This window comes from Neodiprion lecontei, chromosome 3, assembly GCF_021901455.1.
Source record: "Neodiprion lecontei isolate iyNeoLeco1 chromosome 3, iyNeoLeco1.1, whole genome shotgun sequence".
NCBI lineage: Eukaryota > Metazoa > Arthropoda > Insecta > Hymenoptera > Diprionidae > Neodiprion > Neodiprion lecontei.
Genome location: NC_060262.1, coordinates 4,988,626 through 5,005,835, shown reverse-complemented (window position 1 = coordinate 5,005,835; position 17,210 = coordinate 4,988,626). Strand labels below are relative to the sequence as shown.

At 38.4% G+C, this 17,210-nt stretch overlaps 2 protein-coding genes across 14 annotated transcripts in view; one reads left to right on the top strand and one right to left on the bottom strand.

The window, feature by feature from the left end:
- Positions 1-17,210, top strand: part of LOC107224614 (calcium/calmodulin-dependent 3',5'-cyclic nucleotide phosphodiesterase 1) — a 172,830-nt gene that overhangs the window by 120,280 nt on the left and 35,340 nt on the right. The window lies entirely within an intron of this gene.
- On the bottom strand, positions 487-9,336 carry LOC107224616 (alpha-glucosidase). Of its 4 annotated transcripts, none has more exons than XM_046733486.1 (9): positions 9,191-9,336; positions 8,149-8,335; positions 6,879-7,216; positions 6,682-6,807; positions 6,181-6,609; positions 1,761-2,016; positions 1,474-1,669; positions 1,124-1,270; positions 487-1,000 (listed from the first exon to the last, which is right to left on the bottom strand). In XM_046733486.1, the coding sequence occupies exons 2-9, from the start codon at positions 8,300-8,302 to the stop codon at positions 856-858; spliced, it is 1,791 nt and encodes a 596-aa protein (XP_046589442.1). In that variant the 5' UTR covers positions 8,303-8,335; positions 9,191-9,336; the 3' UTR covers positions 487-855. The 4 variants fall into 4 exon arrangements, with proteins under 4 accessions (XP_046589442.1, XP_046589441.1, XP_015520227.1 ...); XM_046733485.1 differs by having other exon boundaries at positions 9,183-9,333; XM_015664741.2 differs by lacking the exons at positions 6,181-6,609; positions 6,682-6,807; positions 6,879-7,216; positions 8,149-8,335; positions 9,191-9,336 and adding exons at positions 2,149-2,577; positions 2,659-2,784; positions 2,886-3,223; positions 3,481-3,636; positions 3,930-4,083.

Here is a 17,210-nt window from a genome sequence, read left to right as displayed (position 1 = left end):
TACCCTGTGTCAGCTGGTCGATATCTCTAAGTGTTTTTCCACAACTGATAACAACATTGAATAAAAATTGAAGTTAGATTTGGTGAAAAAAATAAAACAAAATAAATAATAACGAAGTAATCGTGGTCAAGGCGTCGATAGAGATTGCCAAAGAGATCAGGGATCATTTTTAGATGAAAGGATCATGTAGTTCTATATCGAGCTGTCGGTAAGCAGCTGAATTCGTATTTGATTTTTTATTTCTTCTTTCTATTATTTGATTTGCATTTTTTATTGCAAGATAATTTTCGATAATGAATATAAAACTTGTGCTCGAATTGAATTACTCATATTACAATTGTAGAACGTAATTTTTAAAGACAGGAAGCTTTTAGCCTTGAATATTTGAAATTTTGCATATTTTACTGGCATGAGCTTATTGTTGAAAATTACAGGGCAAATACCTGTATAATTTTATTTGGTGTTTGCTTAATAAGTATCCTGAAATAAGGCAAATAAATTTATTCAAATTAAAGCTAAAGAGCCACGCTCCGAAATAATAATCTAAATGTGTTGGTTGACATTATATGCATAACATGGTTTCATAAACATGGATTTATGTACACGTGCAAATAGAAGGAGTCAAGTCAACCGATGATCGCTTTCCAGAAAATATTTCATGAAATTTGACTTGAATTCTGGGTCCATAGACAACGCTATTCAATATTCACCCAAATGAAAGATCATACGATTCAAATCAGCAACTCCTCAAATTATTCAAGCAGCTCTTAGATCTGTTCATTGTGGCGCCAGGTAACTGACATATGTTGAAATAAACTCAATCACTGTTTATTCAGTACACAGAATACGAAAATTTCAGTAACGGAGGTTGGCTAAGACTGCCATGAAAAGTGTGATAACTCCACTGGAAACCACCGCACTGGCACCGCTCGCAGTACTGGCACGAAGAACAAGTCCAGCCAAGGCAGAAATTTCCAAGCTTGATTTGGAAACTGTGGTCCTGTGAACATTGCCCAGTACAAAAGTCATAAATGGGTTTAGGGAAACCGTGTTCAAAGAAATACATTTTCGTAGTGTACACCATAAACCTGAGTGGTTACAACAGGAATATCCAATTGCTCACCCTGCCGTCAAGTCTGAGTCAATGCTGGCGATGGATACAACAAGAGTGTCGGGCGCGTTTTCGAATGCTTCAAGGCTGATCATCTCCGTATGATTGGCGAAGTTGGTCACGACGATCATTATGCTATCAGAAGATGACTCCAGCTCCCTACAAATATTTAAAGCATCTAATACATCGGGCTTGATAAGTGAGAATTATTTATTATTTCCACCGATCTTTCCACCTTATGTACAAGCTTCGGTCGGGTCTATTCGTAGCGTGGTCGAATGATTTGTCAATAGTGACTTCGATACTTAGAAGCGAAGACAAAGGGAAATAACAATTTGAAAGACAATTGACGTAATACTAACCTTGAGAAAGCCATGACGTTATCGTTTAACAACTGGACGTTGACAGTCCCTTCTTGTATGACTGCCTCTTTTCTCAGGGTTGTCAGTTCTTGGAACACCTTGTAATGGGAGACATCAGCGTCGATTTGAGCGGCGAGATTCAGAGTCAGGTAGTTGCTGTTCACTGGTAACCAAGTTGAATTGCTGGTGGAGAATCCTGTGAAGGAGGTAACGTGAAATCATTGACAATGTCGTTTGGTGAGTTTAATAGGCGTCTGACGTTTAGCTATTCTCAGAACGATTCCTACCAGCCGAAGTCGTTGCGTCCCATTGCATCGGTGTTCTGTTAGGATCTCGCGTGTAGTCTTCATACGTGTCTTCATCAGCACCACAACCTTGCGGATCCTGAGTATCTTCCCAAGATATCCATTGATCCTCCATACCGATTTCCTCGCCGTAATAAGTGACAGAGACCCCGGGAAGGAGAAGGTTGATCATGTTCATCGCGTCGACTTGCTCCGGACTGTATCTACTGGCCACTCGACTCTGGTCGTGATTTCCTATCTGTAATCAGAGGCGTATTAATCAACGCTTTGCTGTAGTTCTAAAACGCGGTCAATTAACATGGAAAAATATCGATTTGACTGAGATGAATCTTCAATGTTATATATGAGTAAATTGAAATTATATACTGACCACCCAGTTTGACGTTCCATTATCGGGCACATTGTCAAGCCATTCGTCGATGGCTAATTCTTTGATCTCCGTCGGGGTCGATGAGCCGTCGACATTGCTAATAAACCCGAAATTGAAAGGAAAGTTTGCTCCGTAATCGTAGAATTTCATGGTCTGCGACGTGTTCGTGTAAGCTTCCATCATTAGTACTCGCGTAATATTGTCGGTCTTGAAAGAATAGTCGTCCAATAATTGTCGCCACTGAGCAACCATTTCGTAAGTTTCCGCTTGATCTTGCGTATAATAATGGAGTGTGTAACTGTAGTTCGTCGGAGAGTCAGTTGTTCCAGAGAGAGGTTCATCCGGAAAACTTTCATCTTCGTAAAGATATGGAATAGCGTCTACTCGGAATCCATCGACACCCCTGTCCAACCAGAATTCGATGATATCCTAATAATTTACGTTACCGTTCATATCAAAGCCCGTTTCACCAGATCTTAATGCACCAGTCAATATCTTGTTTCCACTCACCTTCATTTCCTGAACAACATACTCGTTTCTGTAATTTAAGTCAGGCTGCTCCTCAGCGAACTGATGCAGATAGTAAGCCTGCCTTTCTGATCTCCAACTCCAGGCGTAACCACCAAATACACTCACCTGAACAGTGAACGAATGCATTTTTGTATAATTGAAGTACTCGCTTACTCATTTCACTAACATAATAATGAAAGCAAATCGAATCCTCGAGGACCGCTTACCCAATTGTTGGGGGGAACGATGGTTCCGTTTTCCAATTCGGTACCATTTTTCCATATATAGTAATCCGTGTAGGGGTCGATACTCGCTAAACTGTTAGTGAACCATTGATGTTCATCCGACGAATGATTCGGTACTAAATCCATGATCACTTTTAGTCCGAGAGATTTCGCCGTCGCTACCAAATCGTCAAAGTCTTCCAGGGTGCCAAATATCGAATCAATATTCGTGTAATTTGCAATATCGTAACCAAAATCTGCCATTGGACTCTCATATATTGGTGATGTCCAAAACGCGTCGATACCAGAGTCGACGAGATGCTGAAGTTTACTCTCGATTCCTACACAGTGGGTGAAAAATATTTGAACGAAAATGCGTTTGCACTAAATATCCTTACTTGTTGTGTTTGATTGGGAGAAAAATTCCTAGTACCAGTGCTTATTTTGCACCAAATTATGTCATGTTTTAATATCAATAGACTAAAGAGATTTTACGATCACCAAATCCAATCAACATTCCATTTGCATAGATGTCCAAAAGCATTTTCCTCAAACGATCCGAATGCGGGAGAATCTTTTTAATATTCTTTATATTTACCTGGAAGATCCCCTATACCATCACCGTCACTGTCTTTCCAACTTCTTGGATAAATTTGATACACCGACATCGTTTGCCACCAGTCTAAATCCGCATTAACGGAGCTCAAGCCCGTTAGAGCAAGCAGTGCAAAAGCAAGCACACCCCTCATTTTTCCTAATTAGTGAAAAGGCATTAACGTCATTAATTGTCGAAAAGAATAGGAATTCAGGTAAATGCACTTCCCTTCACAATTGTTTACAATTTAAAGGCAAAGGTGATAATCACCTTACTACATGCCGTGTAAAAGACTTTCTCTATAAATGTCGATTAATTTTCATTGCCCAAAATATCAAAGTCTGTTCAAATTCAGAACCCCCCTAAAGCATGTGTACCTCGATTTAACTTCATTTATGGGATGTAGAATTAAAACACCATCCCTAATTACCAGATGAAACTACGGTTGGTACCTTTTGTGAGTTTCTCAGTATCGCTGCGTATCCAAAAAACGAAAAAGGAAACCACGTTAAACCGTCGACCGAGTCCGTCGAAGGGACTAGGTCTTACACATTGTGCGGTAAGATCGTCGGATCACCTCTATATATGCATATCGGTTGGTACGTTTATCAGACTCGATACACCAAATGTACGTTGACCGTTTCAATTATCTTCCGGCTGGATAATCCCCGGTAGCATGTGCAAGCTATATGTATGTATGTGCAGGACTATTTAAGAGGCAGATAATTTTCAACGCGATTCCACTGATTGATACACGCTGTACCTGACCGTTATGTAATCCATGCAGGAAACGCCTGTCATTTTTCAAATTACCATAAAAATCATCATCAGTGTGTCACTGCAAGCGACGGGAATCGTCCGAATCATTATTTTGTATATGTAGTTGATTCGACAATGATTAATAACTGCAGGATAACAAGTAAATATGATTATGAATTATTGTGGAGAGGATAGAAGTGATTGTCAGCATGCAATTAACAGGCCCATCTACAAGAAAACTAGTGACTTTATTTAAATATGTTTAAAAAAGGAGAAACAAACAATACGAAGATGAAGCGTTATTCCTAATCTGACGACCATACCGGAAAATAACCCGGACGTGTTGCTAAAAATTACAACTTACATCGTAAACATGGTTTTATGTACACGTGTGAATTGATTGTTTATCAATAACTGTGTTACAGTCGAATTGACATGATTTTTTAAATCTTTAATACCGACTCAACTGACTGACGCGAGTTTGCTCCAGCATTCCAAATGATTGAATCATAGTGATTGAAAATAGACGATAGAAAATTAACGAACCTACCTCCATCGGTAAAAAATATTTTGGTAACGGCTAAAGATATTTTTGAATTGATATCAGTACATGTAACATGATAATCACTGTAACTCTCCAAACCACGCACAAGTGCCGGCTGAAATCCCTTTGATATGACGTGAACGCGATAGCTAAGATGTATGATAAAAACTGAACTATGTCGAATCAACTCTCTAATCAGAGAACGAAATCATCAGTGATGGAAGTAAGCCAGGGCCGTCACGAACAGGATGATGATTCCACTGGAGATCAAAGCTTCGGCACCACTTCGCAAAACGAGCGCAGACAAGGCGGAGATTTCAAGGCTCGTTTTGGACACTTCACTCCTGCCAATGATACGTCGAGGAAGATAGTCACGTTAGCCAATTCAAACAATAAAATTTATGCTTACGATGATCATAACCAGTGATCAGAAGCATTCAATCGCTTACCCTTCAGTTAGACTGGAGTCAACGCTGGCTATCGACACCAAAAGGGTGTCAGCTGCGTTGTCGAACACTTCTAGACTGACGGTCTCCGAGTTGTTCGCCATGTTTGCCACGACCATCACCGGAACAGATCCACTGTGCTCCCTAAAATAAAAATTCGAGTCGTTTTACACCGATCAAGAAGAATTAAAAATGACTAGATCGATCCTCAAGCTCTGTGACTCTGGTACTCTGGTACTCTGACCAGGCGATGAAAAAAAATTTTATTTTACGGTTCGTTCTAACCTCATGAAAGCAAAGACATTGTTGTTTATCAGCTGAACGTTGACGGATCCTTCTTGTATGACCGCCTCCTTCCTAAGGGCTGTAAGAGCTTGGTAGACCTTGTAGTGGGACGTGTCGGCTGCGACTTGAGCGGCGAGATTCAAGGTGAGGTAATTTGTGTTTACCGGTAGCCAGGTTGACTCGTTGGTAGAGAATCCTGTGAAGGAATGAAGGTCGAACAGTTTACCTTGGCGATAAGGAGGAACGATTTCCGTCGATATAAGCTGTCAAACAACTCCGATGTATTTCTTACCAGCTGAAGTCGTCGCATCCCATTGCATCGGGGTTCTCGCAGGATCTCGCGAGTACGATTCGTACGTGTCCTCGTCCTGGTTACATCCCTGTGGATCCACCGTGTCTTCATACGATATCCACTGGTCTTCCATACCGATTTCTTCCCCATAATAGGTTACCGATACTCCGGGTAGAAGCAAATTTATAATGTTCAGCGCATCCACCTGCTCCGGAGAGTATCTGGTGGCAACACGGCTTTTGTCGTGATTTCCTATCTGAAAAAAAAATTATCGATACATGGATTAAACAAGAACCGCCAAACTGCTTGTTCTCAAATTTTTATCAATCGAATTCGGAAAATTCCACCATCTGCTTAGATTGAATTCTCATACTAACCACCCAGTTTGACGTTGCGTTATCGGGTACGTTATTCAGCCACTCGTCGAGGGCGGACTCTTTGATTTCCGCGGCGGTTGAGGAGCCGTCCACGTTGCTGATGAGGTTGAAGTTGAAAGGGAAATGTGCTCCGTAGTCGTAGTACTTCATTGTCATCGAGGTGTTGGCGTAGGCTTCGGCCATCATTATCCTCGGTACACCGTCCGAGTTCTCAGTGTAGTTATCCAAGACCTCGCGCCATTGCTGCACCATGTCGTAAGTCTCTTGCAAATGCTTCGTGTAGTCATGTTCGACGTAGCCATAGTCAGTCGGGTCATCGGTGTCGCCGGTAAGCGGTTCGTCGGGGAATGTTGAATCCTCGAAGAGATGAGGAATGGCGTCGACTCGGAAACCATCGACACCCCTGTCCAACCAGAAGACCAGAACTTCCTGCAAACCAAGAACCATGAACATCGAACCCAGCGGAGTTGGTCACTCGCTGAGCAAGGTTATCTCGGCTACCTTCATCGCCGCGACCACCTCTTCATTCCAGTAATTAAGGTCAGGCTGCTCTTCGGCAAACTGATGGAGATAGTAGGCTTGACGTTGGTTGTTCCAAGTCCATGCTGAACCACCGAACACACTGACCTGAACATAGAGTACGGTCATCGGGGGTACGGGAATGAGCATCAAATAGCTTTATGGTGAACTTGACTTACCCAGTTGTTGGGGGGCGTGATGGTTCCATTCTCCAAAACTGTTCCATTCTTCCATATGTAGTAGTCGGTGTACGGATCTACGCTCGCCATACTGTTTATGAACCATTCGTGTTCGTCCGATGAATGATTTGGCACGAAATCCATAACGACCTTCAGTCCAAGCGACTTTGCCGTCGCTACGAGATTGTCGAAGTCATCCAAGGTTCCGAATATTGGATCTATGTCCATGAAGTCTGAAATGTCGTATCCAAAGTCCGCCATTGGACTCGGGTAAATTGGCGAAATCCAAAACGCGTCAACTCCTGCATCGACCAGGTGTTCTAGCTTGCTCTCAATTCCTTAAAAAAAAAAAACAAGATCATCATCAGCACATTAAGTTTGTCCCAAGTTTCTACTCTTTCGCCGAATTGAGTCTATTACTATAAATTGTGAAAAAAATACTTCCTAGTAATAAAAACAGTCATGTTTTGCGTTAAAAATTTTACACTCTTAATCGGGTACCTGGAGAACGTGAAAATCATTTTTTTCTGACTAGAAAAAATAGCGAATCGTCCAATTTCAAGTTTACTGTTTGAGAGAATTTTAAACTTCCCACGGCTGGTTTTGAGGCTTGAAGCGACGCTTGCCTGATCCATAATTCAGGTATTCCCTCGATTTGAAATCTCGGCCGCGCAGGTGTAATCATTCTTCGTTGTAGACCGGGTGGGTACTTTATGCGAATTTTATTCGCAATTTGGCTGGTGGTATATAAGTTAAGTTTAAGCCAAGCAGAATACGGAAGCAGTTTACTTGCGTACGTGTGTATGTGTAAAACCATTCTAAGAAGTATATCGCGTGCGTCGAGTCCGTGAACCGATCGGCGTAGGTGTGAAGAAGTAAATATGAGAGTGAATCTTTATTCAATATAACCTTTTCTTTACATCATCCGTAATAATACACATCCGAGCACCAGCCGTCAAGGTTATGTTCCGTAATTCAACTCCAAATTACGTACATCCGTTGTGCAGCGCCATAACGATGAATCGTGTTTGTCCATTGCTAAATTAATAAACGAGCGCGAAACGTTGATTCCACGACGAACATTGCGCAACAAGAACTAGAGTGACGGAGATAATTGAAAAGGGTAAGACGAAGAGACTAGACTAGGTGGTACGTTAACGCTGATGAATTTTTTTTTCACGTCAGCTTAAGGTGCCGCGAGAATATGAAACGGAAATTTCTTGGAAACGAAAATGTGAAGGCGGTAAGTTTCAATCTTGCTCATCCTCACCTTGGAGGTCTCCAATCCCATCGCCGTCACTGTCTTTCCAACTCCTCGGGTATATTTGATACAGAGACATAGTCTGCCACCATTCCGTATCACCATTCACCGAACTACAGCCAAGGAGGGCTATCAGCCCAAGGACGATTATTCCCATCCGCATTCTCCTTTTCTTTTTATTTTATCCAACTTACAGCTGTTGACGTGTAAACGATTCGCGCATTAGTTGATGGATACAGGATCGGAGATAAAAAATATTTGAACTATCCGGAATTTGTGAACCAAGATGCGACTGGAATTAGGCAAGTTCAATCTAAACAAATCCTTATCAAGAGGAATATGAAATTAAGTTTCCAAAAAAAAAAGATAAATAAAATATAAAATTATTCAATCGCGTCATTGCATCTGTTATTCAATGCCAATAAACTTACAGCTTGTACACATTTTTCATAAATTACTGCTCATTCCGTCATTAAATAAGTACTCTAGTAATAACCCGAGATAAATATTGTTCTACACCTCTTCGGTTGATCACAAAAGTTTTATATTATTCAACGAATTTATACTTGATTAGAAAACATGTCAACGTTGTCAAACATCCATTCGCAGACAAAACGAGCACTGATTCATGAAAATCTTAGATTTATTAACGAGGGAACTCTTCCTAAGTATCATTTATCAGAATATTTCGATTGGATAAATTTCAATTTCACTTTTTCAACCAGGTTTCAAAACTTTTGTAAGAATTTTGCTTTTAAGTTCACCACACGGTCGAGAGTACAGAGTTTGAAATAAAATTTATAGGAAATAGAACTGAAACAAGGTTTCTATTCGAGGGGGGTAGAAGGTAAGGAACAAGAAAAATCAACGTTGAAAGTAGGGGGAAAAGAAAAAAAAAAAAAAATTGCTCACGAGTTGCAAATCTTTCCCGTTTCAAGCAAGTAAAAGTAAATAAAGAAAGTGAAATAAAAAAAAAAAAACATTCGCTTCACTTTGAAAACCATGAAAATAAAAAAAAAAAACGGAGAAATAATTAACTTTACATTTTTACTTCGTGCAAATTTCCCGACCGGCGAACCGCAGCCGAGAAGATTAAATATCGAACGGATCACAATCGTTGATTGGCTGCAGAGCGAATATCCATGGACGAATGGAATGCAGGTCTCTCACTATTGATGTGTCGCGGGATCGTCGCCGGCTCTCCTCTTTATATGCCATTTGCATTGTCACGCGTATCCGATTGCCTGGGTATTATGACGTTGTCAAATATTTGATCGAAATCTAAAAACGTCAAATCCTCAGGCTATCGTAACGCCTTGTTGAGCGGGTCTGGAAGGGTGGATGACGGCAATATGCTCTCGATACAAGATAGAGACATACATTCCCGTATGGGTACTTAAGAGCCGGCTGTTTGTCGCCGGTTTATTGCTCTTCTCGGCCTTCCCCTCGTGCCCCCGCTACTGTAAAACCAGAATTTTATTGCCCGATTGGATTTCCGATGTTAATACTCTCGATAAAATACTGAATATCTGACTTCTCAAAGCATCGGGTCTTCATCGATCAATCTCGCGAGCCGGGTAGGCTTAGGGAAACAAAATCCAAATCTTTTGACGTGGAAACTCGGGTTTTTTTTTGGGTTTTTTTTTTCTCCATAAACATCAGAATTAAAAGTAAATTAATCTGTGATGTGAACTGATCAGGTTTCCGTTAATTTGTTTTTTGAAACTCTTTACGGTTTACTAACCATCGTCAATTGATCACGCATGTTTTAAAACACATCGAATGAACGACCTTTTCTTCATTAAAGTGCGAAAATGAAATTCAATTTGATACAGTGATAAATTTTATACAAAACTGTTGATGGCAGTGTTCTGAAAATTTTAGAAACGTATTTTCAAAACTTATGTTTCGAAATTTTTTCATTACGGTTGACGTGCACAAAAAAGTACAGAGAAATACGAAAAGGACTTATCTTTGTTTTTTTTTTTTTGTTTGGATGAAATTCATGACCTTTTTTTGATACTATTTCGAAATTGTAAAATTGACAGTTCGGTAAATCTTTCCACACAGAGTTTTAGAGAATAACAATGTTTTCTGGATTTCGTTTCAAAGGCGTACGCTGAAAATTCAGTAAATTTAGTCTTACTTGTAACGGTAAAACAGAAAAACTTTGTTACTCTCTTTCGTGCAAAAAGTGTCAAACTTTTTTTTTTTTGGTGAGAGCAATTGAAATTGTAAATCTTTTCTCTTTCTCATATAAAAAATCTGTACCTTTCAAATTCTGTAACGATTTCATTGTTTCGCGAGTGCATTTGTAACTTGAAATTTCAACTATAATTTTACTCGAGTATCGTTTCAATTACTATCTCTACAATATTTCATCAACATCGTATTGAATTCAGACAGTCTAACCTCTAACTCGGGTTATACAAGAACCTCACACTTAATACCCCGCGAGACGCGAATATAACCGAGGAAAGTGTGTATGAAACGTGTTTACAGAGGATGGATTTACAGGCCGCAGCTCCTCTCCATAGGGAGAAACCCTCTCCTCACCCTGCTGTCTCTCTCTCTCTCTCTCTCTCTCTCTCTCTTTCTCCCTTACTCCTCTCGCAAAGGTAAAAGGATTGGCAACGAAATTGGCCGGAGGTTGCAAGGTGTTTCCTCCATGAAATAAATCTAGCAACGAAGCTATAAGATCCGTCGTTCGCTTCGCCAAATTTTCCTTCCTTGTCTCGGTGCTTACGTGTTTTTTCCTCCCCTTCCCCCCCCCCCCCCCCCTCCCTCCATTTTCATTTTTATCTCCTTCCTTATTCACCCTTAGAAATATTTGGTCTCGCGGAAAATTCTCGCGTATCGTTTAAATTTTCTATATACCCACCTTCGCGATTTTTCATCTCAACAACATAACGAGCAAAGAAATAGAACCTGATCCACGTATATGGTGTATTATGTAACGACTGAAAAAAAATTGCGAAATGGACGATGTTGCCAATTATTGTTTTTTTTTTTTTTTTTTTTTTTTTTTTTTTACCCTCATCGAAGCGTAATTTTTTATTCGGACTTTTAACACGCACGAGATACTCAAAAGAAACGATAAAATCAAATAGGTACTCGACTTGTTGTTTTTTTGAAACCGTCTATTCGTGTTCATGATTTTTTTATTTCATATAAAATTGACACTGTTTTCGCTGCAAGACAAAGATCCCACGTCGAATAAAGAGACGTGAGCCAGCCTCGCGATAATCTCCGACACCGCGTGTGATTCTTGACGTTATCGGAGGCAACGAACAACCGTTTCAAGAGTCTAATTACAAGATTTACTGATAGTCAATCAGGCCCTTGGACACGCGATCGGCTGCCCGCCGCCTCACCTAACCGCGTAGCCTGACGATTTATACATCCAAGCATCGTAAAATATAAAATTACTCCCAACAGCGTCTCTGTCGATTTTTTTTTTTTTTTACTACATTATCACAAAATTTGTTCGGTGATATTTCTATCGACGATGTCGATTCCGCGACTGGAATATCGTTCCCGTAATCTAGAACCGAGGAAAGTTAGATGTATGAAAAATTTCGTCGTTTTTGACTCACGAGTGAGGGAATAAATAATTCAAACTTGGTCAAATTTTCAGGGTATTTGTTTAAACTTTTATTTTTTTTTTTTTTTTCTAAGCATTACAGGAAATCTACGAATCGAAAATGTTTGTAGCTTAAACAATAAATCGAGGGAGTCGCGTTATATATCTTAACATTTGATCCAAACATATTATATCCTCAGGTACATGTTGTATACATGTGTAATACCGACTTGATTAATACGGATGATAATATTAATCAAAGAGAATCGATTGAGACGTTTGAGTGGTCATGAGGTGTACGGATCAAATGTTGAAATATAACGTGACTCTCTCTCAGCTCAAACTAGAAATAGAGAATCACTTTAAGGCCTGTATTGGTTCGTGTATACGTATAAATATACACACACACACAAATATATATGTATGTATACATATGTATATATAAATGTGCTTATCGATACGAGTTTCTCGGAGATATCGGCGAGCGCTTGTTTACCGAATAATAATATCGGCAATTAATCCTACTGTCTTATTGTTGGATGTATAACTCGTATCGTTCACGTTCCCAATCAACGGCTGCAAAAATTATCACGATGTTTAACCAATCAATCTGTGTTGTACGTAACATTGACGTTCAACCGTTGATCAAATCGGTAGAGACAAAATAAAATCCCATACTACATTTGTTTATATATATTTTTTTTTTTACTTTTTTCTTTTTTATTCAAAACGATATTAAACGTGAAAAAAAAACTCGACAAAATATCGCGCGATATCGACGAAGGGAAAAATCTTGTTTCAAAAAGAAAGAAAGAAAGAAAGAAGGAAAACTGCAAAATATTCAGATAAGCCGAGAATCTCTCGTCCAATGTCTGAATAACTGTACGGATCTTTGAAAAAAAAAAAAAGAAACTAAATTATCGATGAAATAAATATATGTTGAATGGAAAAAAAAAATAAAAAAAAAAACACCCGTTAGGAAATATATTATTATAACTGGGGAGCAATAAAATTCACAAGTATAATCTTATCGTTTTTTTATATTATGCAACGCGTTGAGGAATGTCTCGTACATTTAGCTAAGCCTGTTACATATATGGGTAAATGTTTGCAATCTTCGATGGAAACGCATCGAGTCGGATATATCTGGCAATGTTGAAGCTTGCGATAGGCTCTCGAGTTGTACGTCGGTTTCATCGCAATCAGCCCGCATGCATTGAACGTTGTTAACGTGTTCCATGTACGCCGATTTTACATGCATAGGTACGCGTACTCTGCACAATGGCCTCGAGGTATTCGGTTTATAGATTAGAGAACACACGGCGAAATTTGCGTTACTGACAATAAACACCGACGCACGTAGACAAATTAATTATACTCTATAATTATGCGGATACAATTGAAAGTATGACGAACTGTGTAGGTTGAATTTCTGATCAACCGAGAAATTTTTTTTTATTTCTCATACAAATATTAGATCGAAAAATATATCGATTATAGAATAAAATGATGAAAAATTTCCGGAGATTTTGTTTTTTTATATTTCTATTATGCTTCGAATTTAATTTCAATGACGAAATAGAATGATTGGAAATATTTTTGTATATTCTGTGTATTCGAAGCAAGGTTGACGGGATAAAATTGAAATTCGTAAAAAGTTTCGGATATCTGTGGTTTTGAACATGGCTCATCGAAAAAAATGTTAAATTAACAGGTGAAAAAAAAATCTAAACTCGATGAAAATTTTTTGCTCTTTCTGCCTCAAGCGATATGAATTTTATTTCCTTGTCTCTTTTTTTCCCTCTATTTTAATTCGATGACACACGGACAATACATATCGAAGTTGTTATACGTGAGATACAGTTTGATTTTAATTTCGACCGTTTCACCTCCATGTGTTATATGTATACCTATCCATAAATGTTGAGAGATGGAATATTTGCGATGTATAACATCGGTTTATATACCTGTGATATAGCTGCAGGTGATACGAGAATATCGCGATAAGGTATAAAAATTTTTAACAATATCTGCACTGCTGTATTTAGAGCATAGTTGACGCGAGTCGATATTATTATAAGACATAGATATACGTCATATATTTTTTTTCTCTCCCCCAAATTTGTTTATTTTACTTGTTTATTCGATTTTTGATTTTTAAACCGGATATATATATATATATTATATATATATAATTATATAATATATATATATATATATATATATATATATATATATATTATATTTTTTTTAAGATCGAATGTTTGATGGTAAATATTTTGTTCTTTGGAAAAAGTTGACGACTTATGCAACAACGATAACGTTGGTGACGTTTTTTTTTTTTTGAAAAAAAAAAAGTTGTTCCTCTTCAGCAGTTACACTGAGAAAAATTTCATTCGTTATAGTAACTAGAAAAATTCCATAAAATAGGTATTGTTAAAAAAAACTGTTTAAATATTGTTGGAATTACGAAAAACGAGGTACGCCTAACCATTTTTCACTATCGTCGATCCTTTTTTAATTTGTTGCAATTTATTGTAATTGTAACGCAAAATCAGTTTCCGAGGCTTACTCTACTTTTTTTTAGTTAAACAAGGCTTCAACGTCAATTTCTTCTTGCACGAGCAATAATTTTCGCAACAGTTGCAAGAAAATCTAGCAACAGCGATCGTAATGAGAAAGAATAGCAACGGATACTAGACTTTCCGGTAACGGATAGAAAACTAATTTTCATTTTCGTACCTAGCAGTATATTTTTTGATTGTGGTAAAAAATGAAAATAGTTAAGGACTGAGCGGTAACCGGATATAAAAATTTCTATCAGTGCAGAAGATTTTATGCGAATTTATGAAATACGTAATTGAGTTTGTCAAGTTATTCTCAATCTACAATCAATTAAAAATTTCTTTTAATATTTTGACAATAATAACAATGCATCGCATCGCATAATTGATGGAGTTTCGTATGTGACAGACGGTTTGTCCCCCTGAAAACAATCAATCAGGGATGTTTTGCCTAATGGAATGGCTGACGGGATCCTGCGGAGAGTTTAAATTCCGTCTGACCCGAAAACTGGGAAAGCCTGTTGGAGTGTAAACTTGTACAAGAAATCTATATATCTGACCTTAAATCGAGATAGCATTGTGCCAGAAACGAATAAAAGGTCGTAGGTTATTTCTGAGAGAAATTTACATTCTAATAATGTCGGGAAAAATTTATTTAGGGTAGCAGGTAGATCGCCAAATTTTATTTGCTACGGGGTGGCTCGCCAATCGATGATATACACAGAAGTACGTGCTTGTGGTTATTCAAATGCGATTTTGAAGTGGGAAGATGAATAATTTATTTCTTGAGTGATCGGGTAAAACTGTAGAGCAGAAAAATGGGAAATTGACGAGTTTGTCAGGTCGGAAGACTGAAAAATCAGCAGAGAAATAACCGGATTTGCAACGAGCTTGCAACTTTGTGCAAAACTTTACGACTTGCAGATTTGAAAATACGCGAAATCGCAGACTTGATGGAGTTGGTGTGAGATCTGAAGTATCAAAAGCATAAAATCATTTTAAAATCGCAATATCGTAAAATTGGAAACTTGCGAGGTTGACGATGTAAAAAACTGGCAAAGTTTCAAGGCTGCGAAGTTGCGTAGTCGGTGGATTAGAAACTCGTAAGTTCGAAACTTTGCAAACTGCCAAAATCAGAGTACACTTAAATTTCACGTACTCACTTGTAAATATCACAAAACTGCGAACTCACGATACCAAAAACCGTAAAGTTGTCGAATCATTGAATTCGAAGAGTCTATAAATCACAAGATCGCAAATTGCACGCGAAATTTTATTTCTTTAAAATCGGAAAGTCATAAAATCGTGAATACACACTGAGACAAATTTTTAGTTCCGGTTACCGCTCAGTCCTTAACTAATATCATTTTTTATCGCAATCGAAAAATATACTGCTAGGTAGAAAATGAAAATTAGTTTTACAGCCGTTACCGGAAAGTCTAGTACCCGTTACTATTCTTTCTCATCACGATCGCTGTTGCTATATTTTCTTGCAACTGTTGCAAAAATTTAATGCTCGTGCAAGAATAAATTAACGTTAAAGCCTTGTTTAACTAAAAAAAAGTAGAGTAAACCTCGGAAACTGATTTTGCGTTGCAATTACAATAAATTGCAATAAATTAAAAAAGAATCGACGATAGCGCAAAATGGTTAGGCGTTCCTCGTTTTTCCGTAATTCCAACAATATTCAAACAGTCTTTTCAACGATACCTGTTTTACTCAATCTTTCTAGTTACTATAACAAATGAAATTTTTCTCAGTGCATGAATTCGTAAAACGACATTCAAGAGGTCAGAAAAAAGTTGTAAAATCGCTCGAAACGAACAAAAAAAAAAAAACAAAGTTTCGTCATCCCCGTATTGCCACCAGAACTTCCCAACCAACAGAATCATTTTTTCCCTTCGCCAGTGAAGAAAAAAAAATGTTAAAAAAAAAAAGAAAAAAATGGCGGAGCCATGAAATCTGCGTTTTGTGAATTCCAGAGGTTGTTGTGTTTTTTTTTTTTTTTTCTTCCGTGGTCTTGAGTAATTGCAGTTACGGACAGCTGTGGTCAGGCGTGTTTAGCGAAGGGGGCGTCGAACACAGTGGGTTGAAAGGATCGGAGCAAGGATTCCCTCCGGAGTATCCTGCGACAGTGATGACGCAATTTTCCGGGCAGTTACCCGTCGAATTGCCCCTCTGTTGAGGACGGCCCATTTGATCGGAATACCTTGTTGACCGCTAACGGTGCATCAAATCGGCGACTATCAACCGCGTCTTGTTCCATTCGGTTTTAGGTTACGGCACTGCCTAAGGGATGAACATTCGCCGACAGACTCCCAGGATCCTTGAAGATTCATTTCTCACCCTCCGGCATTCAATGATAAACGCGACGATTTATCCTCAAAAACGATCATCGTGCGCAAAAAATCACGCTGACTTTTCGTTCCTCTTCTCTTCAGGCTCTTCTCACCTTTTACCCCTTTTCACCCTTTTCTTCTTTTCTCATTTTCTTCGAAGGTGTGTAGATTTCACTGGGTGAAAAAATTTTTGTAAATGATTCTTTTGGATTTGATTTTTTTTTTATCTTCTTTCACGTACGTCTCAATTCAACTGGATGACAAAAGTCAAAGACGGGTACTAAGACGGCGAAGAGTGGAATGTAAAAGAGAAACTGACGACTGAAGTGAAACGAAACAAATCCACGGAAAAAATGGGTGAAAAGAGTGAGTGAAAAATAAGTAACGGACAACTCAACGGGTGGGAACGTGTGTTTGAATAATTATTTTTATAACCCGCAGGGGGTAAAATTAAGGAAATAAGACACCTAAACCGTACAAGAGAAAAAAAAAAAAAAAAAAACGAGCAGAGAGATCCTCCGGTGAAATTTAAAATATGAATGAAATATCCACTGAGTTAATTATAAAATTGTAAACAGCCCGGAG

What these genes read in the sequence shown, in the direction of transcription:
- LOC107224616 (XM_046733486.1), bottom strand. Translation starts at nt 8,302, where the DNA reads ATGCGGATGGGAATAATCGTCCTTGGGCTGATAGCCCTCCTTGGCTGT. An exon ending in TCACGCCCCCCAACAACTGG is followed by an intron (nt 6,808 to 6,878) that starts GTAAGTCAAGTT and finishes CTCTATGTTCAG; the next exon opens with GTCAGTGTGTTCGGTGGTTC. An exon ending in AACGTCATGGCTTTCTCAAG is followed by an intron (nt 1,271 to 1,473) that starts GTTAGTATTACG and finishes AAATATTTGTAG; the next exon opens with GGAGCTGGAGTCATCTTCTG.